We start from the raw sequence: 21182 nt of genomic DNA, 5'->3' as shown, positions 1-21182 counted from the left end.
CCTCTTCTACTTATTCATTTTTTAAGCTTTAGAATATGTTCATTGGAGGATAATCTTTGGACAACTTTTGATTTCTCAACTTAAAAATGGTTTGTTTCTTCATGCCATAGATTAAAGTTAACATAAAGGCCTACAGAAAACGTTTAACTTCAGTCTCCTGGGATCACCCATCAACATAGTACAGTATGATCAGTTTCGCATTGCTAAAACACACATCAAAAGCTTTTTCTATGCTTCTCTTCACAAGGTAATGCCATCACAGGTCATAATTTTCACATTATCCACTTCAAAAAGTTTTGTCACTTCTCGGAATCCATCATTCAATATAAAGGTCCACATGCTCTCACAGACACGGGTGTACTTGGAGAGCCTCTGAAATTGCCTCCATTCCTGACTCAGAAACAATGTGAATTTATGCTTGAACCTAAAGGGCAAGTTGGGCCAGGGGCAGAGGCATTCAGCTATTGACAATGTAAGAGCTTATCGAGGCCTCTGAAAGGTGATGCCGAAAGAAAGGTATAAACTGATGTAACACGCTTAAAAGGATGACGTTGTTTTTCTTAGCCAGTCTTGAATTGATGTCCAAGAAGCTACAGGGAAGGCAATTTTCTCCTCCTATATGGGTCAGAAACAACAAAGCAAGGCACCTAAGCACAAACTCTTGTCCTTTAAATATATTGATTATTTCTATTTTATGTTCTGCATCTGAATTCCAATATCTGAAAGCTTCACAGGTTTAATTTTGCTGTTTCTGTTGGCTCCCACTCATGGTGACTTCTTTCCTTGTGTATTTTGTGACTTTGGATTGTAAAATCATGTTCCTGGATATTTAATCCTTTGAGGATTGGACTCTAGCTGCATTCCTCCAGAAAGGATTTTCATTGGTTTCTGCCGGTCATCCAGGGACTCTTCCAACCCCAGACCACTTGTACTTCAACTTGCAGTAGTCCATCTAGTGCCAAGGGTAATACGGGCAGGTTTCCCTAATGTCCCTTGCTGTGTAGCATTTTTATTCCTTGGTCACTTTTATGGTGTTGCAACTTCACATGCAGCCTCCTACTGGCTTCCTCACTTCGTGTGGGCCCTAGGTTTAATCACCTGTTTCCCACATCTCGTAAAGCGATTCAAATAGAAGCTCAGGGTCTCCAGCATTCAGTAGAAACTATCACGTGAAAGGTAGCTTTGAACCTTGCTTACCTTCCGGGGTTCTTGCTTTCACTGCATTTTCAGCCTCTGGAGATTCCTTAATTTTGTACCACCTTAGTGATACATTTTTAAATGATTCTGAAATATTTGCTTAAGCATTTCAGTTGTTTTAGCAGAAGGGTCATTCATATTATCATGTATCATACAGCTAGAAACAGAAGCCCACCATTCTCCAATGTATTCTCCAGTCAGGATTTGACTATACTGCTCCGCTGAAACCATTCTTGTCAAGATCAAGGATTTTCGTGGGGCCGAATCCAGCGGTGATTGTCAGTCTTCATCCTACTTGTACCTCTCAGCAGTATTCGGCACAGCTGATCCCTCTCTCCTTTCCAAAAAGGTTCTTCACGCGACTTACCAGATACCTCACTTTTCTTGACTTCCTTCTATCTCACTGGCTATGTCTTCTTGGTCTCCTTGGCTGGGTTCATCTCCTCTGACTTTTTCCCTTTTTCTCAAACAAATAGTTATATATTCTAGTTGCAGGTCCTTCTGGTTGTGCTATGTGGGACGCCGCCTCAGCATGGCCTGATGAGTGGTGCTAGGTCCATGCCTAGGATCCGAACTGGTGAAACCCTGGGCTGCCAAACTTGAGTGTGCAAACTTAACCACTCGGCCACGGGGCAGCCCCCAGAATGAATTTCATTTAACTCGCAATAAGCAGGGAGACAGAAATGATTTTTCCAGTCTTATAGGTGAGGAAACTGAGGCTCAGAGATGTTAAATGACTTGGTCATGGTTACATATCTAGTAAGTATCAAAATTAAACCCAAGTCTGTTTGACTTTAGAGGCCATATTTTTTATTTTGTTTTTTAAAAATAATTTCAGACTTACAAAATAATTTATAATATATTCACTTTGAAAACTTTTTAGACTTACAAAAAAAGTTATAAAAATAGTACGAAGAGTTCTGTTTTACCTTCACTCAGTGTTCCCAAATGATAATGTCTTGTATAACCATAGTACAATTATCAACACAAGGAAGTTAATATTGATATAGACATATTAACTCACCTACAGATCTTATTCACTTTTCGTCAGTTGTCCCACTACTGTACCGTGTCTCCTGAGTCTCCTCCATCATGGAGCCTCAGTTTTTATCTTTCATGACTTTGACACTTCTGAAAAGGGCTATATTCTTGCCACTAGGACATAGTCTATGCCAAGTGCTAGGCACATGGAAAGTTTTCCAGAATAGTGGCTACTATTCTTGGGGATAAATAAATCTCCCTTTTGAGGACTGGAGGGAGGTTGCATCCTCATGTTCTGTTTGTTATACTCAGCTTGGAGGACCTTGAAGTATTTATAAAAAATAGTGAGAGTGGCTTGCTCAAGAAAGTCGAAAAAGGAGATTTCGAAGGACTGGTCGAAGTCATGGGACACCTCGTGGCTCTTAAGGAACGGCAGAGCAGCACCGATGAGATGTTTGAGCCCTTAAAGCAAACTATTGAGTTGCTGAAGACCTATGAACAAGAATTGCCAGAAACAGTGTTTAAGCAGCTCGAGGTCAGTGCAAAGGTTATGTTTTCTTAATAAAAGAAATAGTGGGAGAGTTTCACGATTTCAGAGCAGGGTGAGGTGGGTTGACGTAAATCAAAAACAGGGCTCGGTGAGGACCCAAAGTCCATGTTTTGGAACTACGTGTGTAGTGTATGTATAATGTCTACCACATTTTGGAAGCTCAATCAATAGGAAACAGTCTTTTGCTGGAGATATGTGGGAGAAATGATGTGGGTGAAGTGTTTGGGGTTTTTTCCCCTCTGAATTAGGGATGAGCCAACTTTTTGATTCAGAGAAAAAAAGCAGGTCTGAGGAACATGAAGATGCTCTAAGAGGAAATGTGGGGCATAAAGGAAAATAACCAAGCACTCTTGGAAAATATAGAAAAGGGCAAGGGTTACCACATGAGAGGCTGAGGCAGGAAGGTTAATGTTAAGTCAGAAGTAGGTGATAGTCGGGAAAGCAGGCAACCCGCGAGATGAGTCAAGGAAAGGGGAGTTGTAGAGTGTGGGTGAACGATACCGCTGCATCACAGTGTGGCATGAAGCAGAGATGAAGATGTCTGGAATGTCCAGCTTCAGGGCTGTGGGCAAGGGAGAGCACAGTGGGTCTGACCACACTGACATCTCCTTTGCAGGAGCTGCCTGAGAAATGGAACAACATAAAAAAGACAGCCATTACTGTGAGGCAACAGGTGGCCCCACTGCAGGCAGATGAATTGACACTCCTCCGCCACCGGTGCACAGCCTTCGATGTCGAACAGCAGCAGTTCTGGGAGCAATTCCACAGAGAAGCTCCCTTCAGGTATGGACCCAAGTTGCCACAGTTGGCTCCTTTCCTCTAAGCATGGCGATCTTTGAGTTACTGATGATCTCTCTGTTGAGTTTGTGTGTTCTTTTAGCAGATGAAAACTAGTTAACAGTTTCCCTCTCATTTAGGTCTGTCAGGTAGAACATGGTACTAGTGTGGGCAGAGTCCTTTCATGGCGTGTATTAGATGAGCAAATGTGGTATAAGCACCTTGCCTTAAAAAAACAGTCTAGAAGCTTGTGCGTCTCCAGGTCTGTAAAGAGATTGCATGTGGTAAAATTACTAGTTTTTTACTAAACTGTTAGTATTCTAAATTCTCACAGACTCCTGTTCTTTTGATTCAAAAAAGTGGCCAGTAGAATTTTAATGTAATTTTGGAGGGCATTTTGGTGGCCTAAAGGAAGGATTTGAGGTGAAGGATTTACTTTCAGGGTGTTCTTTCTCCACTCAGTAATGCTCAGACACCTCCCACCTTGTTACTAGGGCCCTTTACATAAGCAAACAACTATATCACGGCGACACCCGTCACATGTGCCCACACGTAGAGGCTCCTTTCTCAGAGGCTTCCTGCCTTGGTGGAGAAGTCTAACCTGGTCTGCTCCTGGTCCGCTGCTCAGCATAGGGGATCCAGTCAGGAGAACAAGCTGGTTCTGAGCACTCCTGTGTCCGCTGAGGTGCCAGCTGACATGGGTACTCTCCTCTCACTCCAGCTCCAGGATTTGCTTTCTGTATCCTATCTGAGCTCCTTGCTGGTTCTCCTCTATAATTTTGGATCGACAAGCTTGGAAATCTCCAAACTGGGAAATGCCCTATGTAAGGAGTAAGGAACATTTTTGTTGTCAGGGGTTAGTTACCCACAGAAATACTACATTGGGAGATACACATTCAATTAACAAAGAAAATTATATCTTTGTTGGAAGGGAATATAGCATAATGATTGGCACATGGACTCTGGATTCAGGCTGCCTATGTCTGATCGCGGATCTACTACTTACTGCCCATGTCAGGGGAGTTACCTACTATCTCTGTGCTTCAGTTCCCTCACCTGTCAAGTGGGGTTAGTAATAGTCTCCACCTCACAAGGTTGTGGTTAGGATTAAAGAAACAATCTTTGCAAATGTTTAGCATAGTACCTGGCCCTAGGGTGACCAACTCTCCTGGTTTTCCTGGGACTGTTCTGGTTTTAGCACTGAAAGTCACACACCGTAGGAAGCCCCTCTGTTTTGGGCAAGCTGGACCGGTTGGTCACCCAACCTGGCACACAATAAGGGCCTCCCTATTCTTAGTCATGCCTTAAACATTTATTGAGCAGCTCTTATCTCCAAGTATTATACTTGGGGCTAGAGTGAACAAGATGAGTATGTTAAGAGGCAGGGAAGAACAGATGTGTAAACTACGCATCTGTTATATATACAACACATGACTCTAAAGCAGGGTGCTGCCATTTTGGCTGCACATTAGAATCACCTGGGAGCTTTAAAAATATCCAATGTCCAGTCTGTCCCTCAGACCAACTACATCAGATCTTCAGGGGCTGAGAACTGGGCATCAGTAGTTCGCGAATCTCCCCAGGTGATTCCAACGTGCAGGTGATTCCAATGTGTTTGAGTCTGCTGTGCTGAGGGGAAGGAACTGCTTCGCTTTTAAACAATCATGCTGGGGCATATAATTGCCAAGTGAGTCTTATTCCTTTAGAATAATTGCCTTAGGAGCTAGACCCTTGTTCCAAAGAGACATCTATCACTCAAAACATTTGTGGACCTTCTTTTGGGACTATTCTTTCAGAGTCAGAGGCACATTCTTTTAACTCTTCTTTGGGTGTGCAATTTAATGTTTGAAATCCCACACTGATCACACAGAGCCAAAGCTGGTGAGGGAGATGACTGATCAATGGAGATGGGTAATACCGCTTAGTGTTAACAACCACCACACCAATGGCAATGGCCATAAAAATAACGACACTAATATCTCTACATCAGCTGTCTCTTTAAAAAACTTCTGAGAAGGACTTCCAAAGATGTTTTGCAAAATATCTTCCCAAACAGACTTCTGAGGCTGCTTGAAAGGAAAGAACATTCATTTGCTGGTGTGTTTTCATGTGTCTGTTGGAGATCTGGTATCCATCCCTCAGAGTGACAGGGTGCGTGTGCATTGATCAGCTGTTGTTGTTTTTAAATTTATAGCTGCATTTTTCTTTCTTAGCACTTGTATCTGCTGGCTGTGAGAATATTGCTACCCTTAGCTGGGTTTTCCAAATTCACATCTGTTAATTTGACATGCAGATGAATCTTTGCGAGAGACTACTTTGAAAGGAACTGCTCACAGCAGTATGGAAAACCAAACGTTATTGCAATTTTGATGTATTTCTCTTCTTGTCAAGAAACCCATCAGGACTAAAGCAGAATCATGGATTTATTGCTGAAGGGACTCTTACTGGGCATCAATTCATGTGTTTTGTTTCTTAGTTTGGTGTGTGTCAATGTCTGTGTTTAAAAATTTTAGGTACCCTGTGTGGTAAATGAATTTAATTCTGGTTGCTTCACTTTTAGATCCTATATGAATTTCTAAAATGCAGACCCTGCTACATTCCTCTGTGAATGCAAGTTTCTGTCCTGATTAGATTGCAGGTTAAGCTCACACTGATCTTGTCTTTGAGGAGGAAAAAGAAAGTGACTGTCTCATTAAGCCCTTGCGTCTGACAGATGCTGGGTGAAGTCAGGCTGCTTGGGTTGAGATTCTTTCTTCATGTTCAAGTCAAGTTTTACTTCTTCCTTTAGTTCTTAACTCTAAGCTGTATCAGCATATTCCTAGCTGAGCTCTCACACTTCACAGTAATTGGCTAAATCATCATACTCAGATTCAAGGGTTTTTTACAACTCTTAAAATTGGAGACTAATTTTCTCCCTTGAATGAAAGGAAGGCTCCATGCTTGTAGCAGAATTCTCTTGTTCAGTCTTCCTGACCTTAAGGAATGATGCCATGACATACAGTCTTCTTAGCCACATCAAGGCCAAGGTAATTCAGGGGTTTCTGAGTCAAAACAATTGATCCCTGTGAGCTCCAGCTCGATGGAGACCATTAGGGTTTTTAGCTGGCTGGCAACCAGATTCTGTGAACAGTTGGGAGAGGCTTCTTGAAGATACCCTCCCACTGCGTGCTGTCCTGCATGACAACTAGAAAAGGCAAGGCTTTCCAAATAGCCCAAAAATACAGCAGAAATGAGGAAAGAAGGGCCTCTGTCTTGCTTGCACCATGTCTGTTTTCTCTTCAATAGCTGGAGAGAAGAGCGATGTCAGTCATTAAATCTCCCAGGGGCATGTAGATGTCCTAAGACGTGTAATTAGTTCAGCTTGACCCTGTTCTAGTTAATCTGACTCGTTCACGTGATTCAGGCTTTCATAGAGCAGAAAAGGTCGTGGAGTCAGCAAAAAGTGATGTAAAAGCTAGGATTTTAAGATAATACATGCACCTTGACCTCAAAGACCTACAGCCTCAGGACAATTTCAAAAATGAGTAATAAGACATATGCATTAGGTGCCAACTTTAACCCCTACTTGGGAAGCAATTCACACACCCCCTGTAGAAGGTGGTGCTTGAGCCAAGGGCAAATGAGAATTAGTTACTTGGAAAAAAGAGGAATGGGAAGTGAGGATCTTCTGGGCAAAGGACGCAGACCATACAAAGGCACAGAAGGATGGAACTGTGACAAACAGCTGTAGACTGCATGTGTGTATGGCTGGGTGCAGGAAGTGGAAGATGAGAATAGAGAGGTCCATGTGAACGAGTTTTGACTGTGATCAACCACTGAAGGGTCTAAGCAAGAGAACAACATAATATCAATATGACTCTTTTGTGGCTGTGGAGAACAGAATGCAGTGAGACAGACTCAAGGCCAGGTGCTCCATGCTCCCGAGAGTGATTACAACAGCCCAGGTGAGAAGCAATAGGCCTGAAGTGAAGCAGTGGTGGTGAGAATGGAGAGAGGAGAATGGATTTGAGAGAGATTTGGGAGGGAGAATCAGCAGGATTGACTGACTATGGGAGATGAGGAAAGAGGAGAGTCTAGTATAATTCTCCATCTTGCATTTTGGACAAAGAGATGGAAGGTGGTACTATTCGCTGTTCACTGAGATGGAGGCCACCGAATGGGAAGAACTGAAAGATCACAAGGTCAAGTTGGACATGTTCAAGTGCAGGTGTGTCATCACTCATTGTATATACAACTATGCCACTGAGGTTAACGTTTACCAATGACTAGCTTCCCAAAAATCAATTTGAGTCACTTATTCCTCTCTCTCTCTTTCTCCGCTCATGTCTGAGTCAGGCCTGAATCAATCATTTGTCCGAGATCACATGCATGAGCAGCATATTTTCATTTCTCTTAATTATAGTTTTATTCATCCAGACTTTCCAGGCATTTCTCCTTTAGATTAAAATACTTTTGCATTATTATTTCAATTTCAGAGACTTACTACATGCTTTTCCCTCCTATTACTTCCTTGTTCTTATGCTATATTGTTCCTGCGGGTTTTGGAGAACTGCTTCGAGTTTATTAGGCACATTAATCAGGTCTATGAATATCCTGACAATTTACACTAGAGTTTTGAAATGGAAAGAGGGTTACTCACCCTCATGTCTAAAGGTTCCTTTCACTCCTTAGGGCAAATTAACTTTTATGTGTGCTCAGCTACAGGAAATGACTGTCCACAAATTTAAACTATAAACAAAAATTATGCCACAGGGTAGATGAAGTTTGGAATAGATTTGACAAATGATTACCTCTAACAAATATTGGAGGAACCAATATTGATTTAAGGATATTCATATGTGCTGAGGAAAGAGCGATTAGAAAGATCATTTATTATCTTCTATGTAACCCCCCAAACACTCTAATAGCTCATATCTTACCTAAGAAGTCATTCCTGAATTATATTCCGTTAATAAATTAAACAGAATGTAGGCTTTTAGAATTTGTCTGATAGACCTTGTACTAACACCAAAAGGCTAAGTTCACTTTCCAGGTTCACTCTAGTTAAGAGAAAAGTAGAATTTACACACTCCAACAGTTAGTCTTTGGAAATGAAGAATAAGCAGGGCCATTCATGCCTGGCAGTCTTTCCTGCTGGACCACTTGCCATGAGGGTGTTATATTTCTTTCCTTCTAGTTCTTTTCTCATTGCTCTCATAGACGAGAAAGGTTCTTGCCTATATAGACAAAGGGCCTTCTTCAACTCTGAGAACTCCAACCTCATCTTCTGTTCAGAAACACTTGGGAGCTGGAGAACAGTGAAGATGTACAATGAGGTTCAGCCTCATTCTCTTAAGACGTAAATGCACAACCAGAGCACATGAGCCAAAAGCTATTTAGATGGAACAAGCAGGAATCAAACATAGCAAGCGTCAAAGTTAATCTGACACTAATTTAATGGTATGCATAACTGTTATTGTGTTGCATGGCAATTAGGCTTAAGTGGTGAGCAGTTCAGGTAAATGACTTTAATTAGGATTTCTTTCCATCCGCCAAGTCAAATATTTCCAAAGACAACTGAGAGAAGAGGCAGTTCAGGAAAAGGGGCTTGTATGTCATCCTCTTCCTTTTTCCTTCCTCTCCATACCCCACGCACCAACCAACCAACCAACCAACCAGCACACACACATGCACACACACACACACTAGGTCGAAGGAAATGACCAATTCTCTAGTCACTCATTTCCTCTCAACTTTCTGCTTTATGTGAACCCTGTGATGCCCTATTCTGATTGTAGAGGAACATAGTACTCACCCTTCAGTCATGGTCTCCCCACTATCTAGCCCTCCAAGCACACAGAAACAAGAAAACCTGAGATTGATGATGGGGAGAAAGGATAAAGGGACGTTAAGGGAGGAAAATGAGAGCCTCCTTAAACATGTGGGTTCTGAGAGCTCCTGACCAAAGAAAAGTTATCTGCCCATGTGGGTTCCTTTTGGTGTAGAGTTCTTATGTTGGAGGAGGAGCTCTGCCAGGAATGCAAGTCTGGAGGGGTGGCACTGTAAAGTAGGTTAACACTGGTAAGGATCAGGAGCAGTGGTTGCATGCCATAAGCACCGATGAGAAGAGGGTGAGGACGTAAAGCTAGATATAGTACCTGTAGAAGTCAAGTGCAGAAGGAGAGGTTGTCCCAGGATGCAGGAGGACATCAGAGATAGCTTGGAGGAGGGACTTCAGAGGATGGGAAGCCTGGATTGGGGTACATAGTGAAGGAAAGCCACAGCAACAGTGTAGGACCTTGTTGAGAGCTTTGTGCTCAGTCTCCAAGGCCACTATTAGTGGATCTCAAACTTGGAGGTGCTGTTGCTTGCAGGTGATGCAGGCCATCAGTGTGAGCCTCACCACAGACAAGGACACAAACCTGTCACGTTGGAACCACGCGGGGAATTGGAAAATGCTATTGCCTGGGTCCCACCCCCCAAAATTCTGATTTAATTGGACTGGGGAGCATCCTGGACATGGAGATCTTTTAAAACTTCCAAGAGATTGTAATATGCAGCCAAGATTGAGAAGCATTGCCCTAGAGGAAGCAATGGAAGATTGGATCAGGGTTGGACTTCTAAGTGCTGGCTCTCTCACTTGAAGACCACCTACTGCTAGTAGCTCCTGCCAGGAGCTTTAGCTGTACAGCATCCATAGTAACATGACAAGACCCTTTTGTGTCAAGTGGTTTGGAAGCCAACAAGTGAAAGCAGAGTCTAAACTCTTATGCTCACCCGACTCCAACCTACCCTGAGAGTCTTTTCTTTCCAGGCTTTGGTGAGAGTCACTGCTCTTTGCTAAATTATGAAGCATTTAAAGATGTGAACTGGTGTTACTTTGGTGATTCTAGGCAATGGGCCCCTGTGTGCTATACTCACAAGGGAACTCATTGTGTTTTGCAGGTTTGATAGCACGAACCCTCATCAAATGCTGGATGCCAGGCACATTGAGATCCAGCAGATGGAATCCACCATGGCCTCCATTTCTGAGTCCGCTGGTTTGTTTGAGGTCAACGTTCCAGACTACAAGCAGCTGAGGCAGTGCAGGAAGGAGGTGTGCCAACTGAAGGAGCTCTGGGACACAATTGGGATGGTGACCTCCAGTATCCATGCCTGGGAGGCCACTGTGTGGAGAGATATCAATGTGGAGGCCATGGACTTGGAATGCAAACGGTTTGCCAGGCACATCCGGAACCTCGACAAGGAGGTCAGGACCTGGGATGCGTTCACAGGCCTGGAAAGCACCGTGTTGAACACTCTGACCTCCCTGAGGGCAGTGGCTGAGCTGCAGAATCCGGCCATCCGAGAGCGGCACTGGAGGCAGCTGATGCAGGCCACAGGCGTGAGCTTCACTATGGATGAGGGCACCACCCTGGCACAGCTCCTGCAGCTCCAGCTGCACCACTTTGAGGATGAGGTCCGGGGTATTGTGGACAAAGCTGTGAAAGAGATGGGTATGGAGAAGGTCTTAAAGGAGCTGCAGACCACCTGGGCCAGCATGGAATTCCAGTATGAGCCCCACCAGCGGACCAATGTCCCCCTGCTGCGGTCAGACGAGGACCTCATCGAGGTTCTGGAGGATAACCAAGTCCAGCTTCAGAACCTCATGATGTCCAAGTACATCGCTTTCTTCCTAGAGGAAGTGTCGGGCTGGCAGAAGAAACTGTCCACAGCTGACGCCGTCATCTCTATCTGGTTTGACGTGCAGCGCACATGGTCTCATCTAGAAAGTATATTCATTGGATCTGAAGATATCCGGGCTCAGCTGCCCCAGGTACCTGCTGAGGAAATCCTGCTCTCTCTCTGTTTCCTTATCCGAGTCAAAGGAAGAGCACCCAGTCCCTGCATCCTCTAGAACTTTCCCTCCGCTGCTTGCCTGCCTTGGCTTCACTCAAGGGCACCTCCAACAAACGTTGACCTTACAAGCCACCAAAAGTCAGGCAGAGGAAAAGAGAGCAAGTGAAATGCACACCAATTAGTTTGTCCCTGCATGCGTAGGAAAAAGAAAGGAGAACCTGATTTAGAAAAAATATATACACAAGAAAGGAGATCAAAAATATTAGCTATCGCAGTTTGAGATGAGCTGCTTGTGGGTTGCTCCACAGATAATTACAATGCAGGTATCGATCAGAAGTGAGCATTGTTTCCAGGCAAACTCCAGTGCCTTCTCAGCAGCGAGCCCCTCTGTAAAGCTCTGGCCTGTGCCAGCATGCTAAATACCAGTCTTCAGCTAAATGCTAAACAATGAATTTCTCTAAGATACGCCTTCTTCTCCTTACTACCTTTCCTGTGGTTGATCGCCCCTTCTAATTTGTCCTAATTAGTGTGCCATTAACTCTACCCCCTCTCAGTGGACTCTCATTCATTACAAGAGAATTTTTTTTTTGCAGGCTTCTTCTGTATTCCTTCAGTGCAGCAAGTTCTTGCTTACAAATCAGTTTCATTCCAAAATGTCACATGTTGTCCAGACCTTATTTAAAAGTTAAAACGCATTCCATCAAAACATTATGGTTTTCCAGCTCATCCCATAAAAGCATATTTAATGTAATAATGCAGATTATTTGCAATGAAAAATAACAGAAAACAATCCTGTTATAGCTGTTGTAATTAAGCCAAATTGAATAAGCCAGATTTTATTGATCTTTAGTGCTAGTGATTGAAGAAGAGCGGGTTTAATGAGGAGGGGCGAGGACCTAGGTGGCAACTTTGGTAGAGACGTTAAAGGAGGCGTTTGAGAGCTTTCAGTTAAACATAATACAGAACTGGAATCATTAACTTCCCGACAGTGCCACAGGGTTGTGTATAAATGTGAACGCCTTTATTGTCTTTGCATTAACAATATGAGGACAGAGACAATTCTGAAATATAGTAAAATCAGTCATAATCTTACCCCCTAACTAGTCACTGTTTTCCTTCATTATGAATATTTCCCAGCTTTCGTTGACATATATACTTATTTTTACATAATCACTCTCCAGGCAATTACAATTTTCTATTTAGCTCCTTTCATTCGAACATTTATGCTAATTTACTCTATCCTGCCCTCTTGTTTTTAAATCTTCTTGGAAAAGAGGCGTGAGTTGCAGAGGTCTGAAGTGGATTGGGGCTGCGGCCTGAGCTTGAGTCCTAACTCGCCCACTTGCAGCTGTGGGACCTTGGGCAAGTTACTTAACCTCTCAGTGCCTTGGTTTCTTCATATGTAAACTGGGACTACCACTGGTACCTACTTCAGGGAGTTAATTAAAACAGCACACATAGCACATACCGTTATGATTGTTGTTGTATAGTAATACCGCAAGCTCTTACCAGGTGTCAGGTATTGGACTAAAGGCCTGTATTGTTGTCTCAATCATATCAACAACACCGTGAGGGGGTGTGTATTTGGGGAAATGATAATATCTAGTTAATTTTGACATTGTAATAGTACCTTTGCCAGGGGAAAACCTACTCCGGTTATATGAGCTTTTGCAGGGACCTGGAAAAAACATCGGATCCACTATCTACCAGACCTAGGAATTACGTGTTTTATGCAACAGTTCTCCAAGTGTGGTCTGATGACCCCTGGTGTGTGTGTGTGTGTTGGGGTGGGGGGTTACCTAAGACCGTTTCAGGGGATCTTCAAGGTCAAAACTATCTTAATAATAGCACTGAAATGGTTTTTGCCTTTTTTACTCTCATTCTTCCATGAGGGTACGGTGGAGTTTTCCAGAGGCCACATGACATGTGACATCACAACAGATTCGATGCAGAAGCAAGAAGAGAATCTGGTCATCTTCTAAGTCAGACATTAAAGAGATTAGAAAAAATAAATGGAAACAATGCCACTTTTTTCTCTAAGTTATTTTGTTTTGGAAAATGTGATTAGATAAAAACATGTTATGTTAACATAATGGGCTTATTATTGTTACTTTTTAAATAAAGTAGTAAATATTTTTTTAAATTCCTCAACTTTATCAACTTTTATCAACTTTTTTTTAAGGACAGGTTGATAGGTGTAATATTACCTACATAAACAGAAGCTCTTTGGACTCTTCAATCATTTTCAAAAACATAAAGCGGTTTTAAGACCAAAATGTTTGAGACCACTATTTCAAACTAAAGGGATTTCCTTCTGAGACTAATCTCTGTGTTAGACAACCTAGGACCAGGTTTCTGCTTCTGACTTGCTATGTGAGAGGAGCTGCTTGGAATTGAGGGGAGTGATAGTTAATTGTTTCCTACATTTTTATTTGCAGGATTCTAAAAGATTTGAAGGCATTGACCTTGACTTTAAAGAGCTGACTTACAATGCTCAGAAAACTCCAAATGTAGTGGAAGCCACCAACAAACCAGGTCTTTATGAGAAACTGGAAGATATTCAGAGCAGGTGATGGTCTGCTTGCGGCCCCATTTGAAACGGAGGAGGCCATATTTTCTTTTCCTCCTCTGTCTCGGAGATCCTTACTTTGTTTAGCTGCCTGAGTGAGCAATATGTGTGTCTGTGTGTGCCTTGATTTGCCTGTGGGTTTGAGTAATATGAGGTATTATTAGAGGTGTTTATTCTGATGGAAACGTATCAGTATATATATTTGCAAATACTCATAAATGTTCTGTGCACTGACTTCTGCACATATTCCATTTGTTGCATAAGTTTCCATTTAGGTGATGTCTAAGTACCTATGAGTCTAGGCGAACTTAATGAGGAAATTCTGTGTCTGTGCCCTCAGGTTGTACCTGTGTGAGAAGGCCTTGGCGGAGTACCTGGATACCAAAAGGCTTGCCTTCCCTAGGTTTTACTTTCTCTCTTCTTCTGATCTATTAGACATCCTTTCTAACGGCACAGCTCCACAACAGGTAAGCTGAAGGAGCACTTGTAGAAACATCTGGAAGGACTGAGGAGCTCCCACCAGAAGAGTTCCAGGTTTCCTACTATGCCTCCTCTCTCTGGCAGCATTTGTATTTGAGTCCCATGTTGCCACCAGCATCATCACTAACCTCAGAGCTTCTTCATTCCCACCGTTACTGCTTCTCAGAATGCCCTCCAGCCCACCAGTGGCTAATACGCCCTAAATTAGAATTGAAGAAGCTTTGAGGATGGCAGAGGTGGAAGGGGCTAAGCCTTCACAGAGAATGCCTTTGATCTGACTCTGAAGAGAAATCCAATAAATAGCAGTCAAAAGTTATAGCTAAGGGAGCAGCCCCTTGGTCTGGTGGTTAAGTTTGGTGTGCTCCTCTTCAGCAGCCCAGGTTCAGTTCCCAGGCACAGACCTATACCGCTCATCCATGGCCATGCAGTGGTGGTGACCCACGGAGAAAATAGAGGAAGATTGGCACAGTTGTTAGCTCAGGGTGAATCTTCCTCAGGAAAAAAAAAAAAAGTTACAGCTAAAATTTCTATAGAGAGATATGATGGAAGTTGTATTAACTGGAGGTTGGGATAGTTTAGTGGAAAGAGTGTATATGAGGAGACCAAAAGTTTGGTTTCTAGCCCCTGGTTCTAGCCACTTATTAGCCACTTAGTTTGGGCATATCTCTTCTTTGCAGCAAACTTTCCTCATCTGTAAAATAGAAGAAGCGCACTGTGTTACAAGATGTTTTAATATTAAAGTAACTAATTGAAGCACTATTGATATTTGGAGCTTATAGTTAGTATTTCTCAAATTTGAGAGTGTGTCAGAATCACCTGGAAGGCTCGTTAAAATGCAGATTCCTAGACCCCACCCCCAGAGTTTTTGATTCAGTAAGTATGGGTGGGGCTGGAGAATTTGCATTTCTAAGGATTTCCCAAGTGATGCTGCCAGTCCAGGGACCACACTTTGAGAACCACTGCTATAGACCATAGAGTCTGAGTCTGAAAATGACTGATAGGAGGGAGGGATGACGCTATACTGTATGCTCCTTTAGCTCTCCTCCCTTCTCACCCTAAGAGTTCAAGATTTGTTTGTAGTTCTCTTATTTTCCTTTAGACTCAAGATATATAGTTGAAACACTGTGTTCAGAAGTTACTTGCATGAGTTCTTTTCCTCCTTCAGTATGATTTTGTTATTCATTCAGAGTCTAGTTGGGCTCATTTATTTCTTTTTGCTCTCAGTTTTAGGGTTTTCTCCATCCTTGTTGATTTGATTGTTTGCATATGCAGAATTCTGAAAGTCAAACTACGCAGAAAGATATGTGAGAAGTGTCCCTCCTTCCTTAGTCCTTTCATGTTGTCCCCACCTCCCCTCCACCCTTGGAGGTAACCAGTTCCATTAGTTTTTGGTTTATCTTTCTTGTATTTATCTTTGCAAAAATAAGCAGATGTACACTGACGTTTGTACATGTACATTTCCTTATTTCCCCTTCTTTCTTACACAGAAGCTAGCATGCTTTTTTTTTTTTTTTTTACTTAGTTATATATCCTGGAAATTGTTCCATATCAATGCAAAGAAATATTCCTTCATTTTTTTACATCTGGTAAATGCTCCATGGACTAATATATCACAGTTTGGTCATAGGTCGTTTATAATATTTTGCAATTAGAAATAATGTGGCATTGAATACCTTTGGACTTGTATTGTTGGAGGTCTACCTTCCAGGTAAATTCCTAGAAGTGAGATTGCTGGGACAAGGGGTGAGTGATGTGCGGCCTGGTTGGATATTGCCTCATTTCCTCCCCTAGGAGTTGTATCCTTTTGCATCACCACCAGCAATGGAGGAGAGCTTCTCCAACGGAGCCAAAAGATGGCACCCATGCATAAGTTTTCCATCTTTGTCATTAACTTTCTAACTTACTAAAATTATGTTTTTGGTTTGTTAGTAAAAAGAAAATACTAAAGAGAGGTTATCTTGATAGTTATACTCTTTTTTTTTTTCTATAGATAGAAATATTTCCAAAATAGCCCAGGCATGGTGGAGCTGAAATATCTATCACATTAGCATTCTGTTTTCTGACTATATGTTCATTAATTCTATGTGTGGGAGAAGTTAAAGATCATTGCCAGAGCTTTTTTATCTTTATATATAATATACTTATTCTTAAATATTTATTTTTACTTATTTCTCACTTGGTTTGAGTAAATCTTTTTTTTTTTTTTTTAAAGATTTTATTGTTTTCCTTTTTCCCCCAAGGCCTCCCCGGTACATAGTTGTATATTCTTCGTTGTGGGTCCTTCTAGTTGTGGCATGTGGGACACCGCCTCAGCGTGGTTTGATGAGCAGTGCCATGTCCGCGCCCAGGATTCGAACCAACGAAACACTGGGCCGCCTGCAGCGGAGTGCACGAACTTAACCACTCGGCCACAGGGCCAGCCCCAGTTTGAGTAAATCTTTAAATAGTTTCCCCCACTCCCTGCCCCCAGAGATGAAGCATGTTAGAATAATTCCCAATTCCTTCTTTGTTTGTGACTATCTTTAGTTTTCATGTGTGAGAGATTGAATGGTTGGGTTTGGAATTCAGGGGTCACAGCAATTTCCCCTTGGATACCTACAGATATAGCTCTGCTGATTCTGTTACAGAGAAATCATCTGAGGTCTGCCTGCCTTTTTTTTCTTTTTTTTTTTTTTTTTTTTTACCTAATGTCTTTCTATCTGGATCTATCTATCTATTCATATCTAAAAAATTTGTATATGTTTAGATACTTGCTTTATTTTGTTGATGTTTCCAACACATGTTGAGGTGTTTTCCTATCTGAAATCCAGGACTTTCATTATCTTAAAAATGTTTTCTTTCAGCATGCTTTTAAGTAATATTTCTATTCCATTTATCTGGATAACTTTTTCCTTTAGGTTCATCATATTTCCATAAGTTGAGATTCTGTTCTCTCTGTGCTATACACATTACCTTCATATATTCATACATAGTTTCATATATTCATACATATTTTTATCTCTTAGTCCTCTTCCTTGGTGTTCTTTAATGTTTCTCAAGTTTATCTACCATATTTACTTTGCTTGTATTACTCAGCCCTTTATTATTGATAATGTTGTTATAAACTCTGTTGTATCATTTGTTGGCTTCCTTACTTTATTTCTCTACTTCCACCAACTCATCTTTCACCTCATATTTTATAGATTTCATATTTCTTTCATTTAATTGAAAGCAATACAAGGTGATGTTTTTCATAATTATTTCCATTTCCTTTATTAAACTTTTTATACATGTATACACACACACTCTTACTCTGTCTCTTGAGTCCCGTTTTCTCCTTCTTTTAAGTTGCAGGATAATTTCATGGGTCCCATGTTGGTTGTTGTTTTTGGTTTTTTCTTTTATCCACTATTTGTTCTTAGATTAAGAAAGGTCCATCCCATCAAGATATTTGTCCCAAGTCACTGTGGGTAAGATCTCCTCTAGTGCCTTCACAGTTTACCTAAATACTCAAAATTTTTCCTTTCATCTCATAAGCTAGTGAGCTGGTTGTTGTAAATTTAGGATTGCAACTCAGGCTACCAGCAGCCTGAAGCCAGTTGTATCTCAAAAAATGCTACCAGAGGACAGCTTTCTGTTTATTGTTCCTTTTTCAGCCTGCCATTTCCTTCACCTCAGCACCACGGGTGACTCTGTGTGACATCCCTCCTAGAACGGCTACCCAGGGCATCCCTGAAAGGCCCCTGTATCGTGAGATCCCATGCTAGGGAGAAGCCCTGGCACACCCAGGCTTTCTTCTTGGTGTGAGCATGTTTTCCCTTGCTTTGGACCCTCTAGAAGTGGTTCCAACAACTAAGTGACTTCTTCCACAGGCCACTGTCACCACTGCCCTTGACCCTCTGCATTCCTCTGCGGACTATCCTGTGCTCATCTCCTGCTGCATAGTCATATTTTCTTAGAAAGAAAGTGTATGAATTATCGGTCATTTTTTTCTCTAATCTGTTCCCACCTCTAGTAGATCAAGCAGGAATCAATCAAACGTTTGTGGTTTCACTGGTTTGTAGCTAGAGTGTGATTCCTACTAGTTTTATGTTCCTATGGCCTCTTCTATTAGATTCAGTTGATTCCCATCCTCATATCACCGTCACTGCCACAAGCTTCCTTCTAAATGTCTGCTATCCAGCACCCTAATGGATGTCACATGGTAGACCTCTAAACAATACTAATAAGAAACTTCCTGGACATGTTCTCCAGTCCTTTGCATGGTTTCCCTCCATAGGTTCAACGTCACCTTTCCAAACTCTTTGACAATATGGCCAAGATGCAATTCCAGCTAGACACCAGTGAGAAACCAACCAAGATAAGTCTTGGCATGTACAGCAAAGAAGAAGAATATGTGGCCTTCAGTGAGCCCTGTGACTGCTGTGGGCAGGTAACATCAAAGTTTTTTCCCTCCTTACACCTTTCTCTCTCAAGTGTCTGCATTCAAATATGGTCAGCAGCAGCCTTCAAGATGGCCTTTTTGACCTCGGGCCAGAACTGCTGTCCATGCTCTGGGACTGCCAGCCTCCCTTGACTGAACTGACATTGAGACAGCTCCTAGTGCCTGCTTTCCTCTCTCTGGGAAGGACATGTGTCAATATTCCTATCTCTTCCTTAACCAAAGACCTGTGCAGAGAAAAATAAAATGCACATAAATAACTTCTTGAGTCAATGAGAAGTGGATTCTAAAATGATTAGCAGCACCAGGAGACTTTAACGTGACAACCCCTGGAGCACCCCACAGGGGAATCTGGAACACTGACATCTTCCCTGGGAGAAAAATGCCCTTTGAAATCAACCACTTTGCTGAGATGTCACTTATCTGTACAAAGACACCTCAAGTCACTTCTTCCCACAGCTCTACCTCTTGGAGAGCCAACTACACTCTGCTCCAAGTACTCCTTCCTCCAGATCTCCAGTGTACCATTCAAGAAACACAAAACATGGGATGATTCTCTACTTAAATCTCCTTCTCATCCGTTAGCATCACCACTAAAGTATACGGCCTTCCTTGTCCATTATCTTAAATGATCCAACAAAGCATTGTCCCTGGGTGTTCTAATCTAGTCCAAAGTAACACCTGGGGAAAAGATCTCTTACAGGGTTCTACCTTCATCCACACATATCTTGGAAAAGAATTCTAGTACCAGAAAACAATCAGATGTTCTCAGTTTTGTGAGAGGACCCTAGGGTTTGATTCAGAATACGTTCTTTTTGTAGACCCAGAATTTAGTTGGAAAACATAATCCTGGCTTCATCTCTATATTCAGTGCGGACAAGGTCATGAGAATCCACTGACTTATTTACACCTAGCTCAACCCAGATTAAGATTTCTTTGTATGAACTCTGAATGGCAGCCCCCCATCCCCTTAACCTGCTCCTCTATCCTGCGTGTTCCAAATGGGCATATCGTCCTGTTGTTCATTAACCCTAGTTCTCATTTATCACCATCTTGGGTTATGCAAATGAAATGTCTCCCTGTGCCTTCTGGAAGCCATTTGAGTTGTACACCATGCCTGGGCTCCATTTTCTTCACTTTTTCAGGCTGAGTGGAATAAAATGTGTAGTACTGATCATAGCTTCTTAGCAACCCATTGTCTAACGCAGAGTTTTTCTTTCAGGTAGAAATATGGCTGAACCGCGTGCTTGCTCACATGAAGGCCACTGTGAGGCATGAGATGACAGAAGGTGTCACTGCCTATGAAGAAAAGCCAAGGGAGCAGTGGCTCTTTGACTATCCAGCTCAGGTAGTCCCCTAACTGGGACCTTTGTGGGCCCCCTTGCCCTCTTCCTCAGTGACCTCCTTCAGCCTTCTGGGGCTGCCCAACGTCAAACTCACTGTGTGCCTCACAATCAGGAGAGGCTGGTCTGTGAGGGGTCAGCAAGAGGGGGATTGTCAGCCATGACCTAACTCAACCATTGCCTTGAGGAATCAGAGGTGGTCTATTTTTACTCTCATTGGCTACAGTAGGGAGAAAATGTAAGCAATTCAACTCATTGAGCCAGCCAGCTTTGTATGTGCCAAGCTCTATGCTGAGTACAGGAGACACCAACAGGGAACAAAACAAGGTAGCCCTGCCCTGTTGGAGTTTACAGACTGGTGTGGAAGTCAGTCACTTACAAATGAGACCTGGTGCAATAACAAAGGAGGCTGAGGGTACTCTGGGAACATATAGCTAGTTAGTGGGGTCTGGGGATCACCTCCTTGAGGATATGATGTTGAAGCTGAGATTTGAAATAAGAGTTAACAAGTCAAAGATGGAGGGAAAGAGCAAACAAGCATGGAGAAGAGTATGGGCAAAAGCTCAGAAGCCCAGAAGAGTCCGATGTGTTCTAAGAACTGAGAGGAACTGAGTGGTTGAAGCAAGAGTAAGGGGAGGAGGAGGCAGCAAGATGCAGCAGATGGATTCTGGAAAGGAAGCCAGTTCTTACAGGCCACGTCAGGGAGTCTGACTTGATTCTAAAATATATATGAGTCCTTTACAGGGTTCTCAGGAGGGAAATAAGAGAGAGGAAAGAACTAATGAGAATGTTTAAATGCCTCTGGCTGCAATACACCACGCCTCCCTTCCCCTATTAGTGGCATCCCACTAGTGTTGGTGTATTTGGGGGTAGCAGATATCTGATGGCAACTGAAGCCATAAAGCCGGTAAGATTGCCCTTGGAAAGTATCCAGGCTGAGATGAGGGTGTAGAGCAAACCCTTGAGCATCGTTCGATGGCTGAGTGGGCAAGGAGGAGCTGGGAAAGCAGAATGAGAAAAGGTACCTTTTAGATGGAAGGAAAACCA

At 42.5% G+C, this 21182-nt stretch overlaps 1 protein-coding gene across 1 annotated transcript in view; it reads left to right on the top strand.

Moving 5' to 3' along the window:
• Window positions 1–21182, top strand: part of DNAH9 (dynein axonemal heavy chain 9) — a 326432-nt gene that overhangs the window by 64242 nt on the left and 241008 nt on the right. Inside the window, exons 18-24 of the mRNA XM_070482321.1 lie at window positions 2491–2713; window positions 3345–3511; window positions 10430–11300; window positions 13762–13892; window positions 14233–14359; window positions 18631–18783; window positions 20015–20140. Of these exons, the coding sequence (XP_070338422.1) occupies window positions 2491–2713; window positions 3345–3511; window positions 10430–11300; window positions 13762–13892; window positions 14233–14359; window positions 18631–18783; window positions 20015–20140 (1798 nt within the window). The remainder of the gene's footprint in view (window positions 1–2490; window positions 2714–3344; window positions 3512–10429; window positions 11301–13761; window positions 13893–14232; window positions 14360–18630; window positions 18784–20014; window positions 20141–21182) is intronic.

The sequence above is a fragment of the Equus asinus genome, chromosome 13, assembly GCF_041296235.1.
Source record: "Equus asinus isolate D_3611 breed Donkey chromosome 13, EquAss-T2T_v2, whole genome shotgun sequence".
NCBI lineage: Eukaryota > Metazoa > Chordata > Mammalia > Perissodactyla > Equidae > Equus > Equus asinus.
This window is presented reverse-complemented; position numbering and strand designations above follow the sequence as displayed.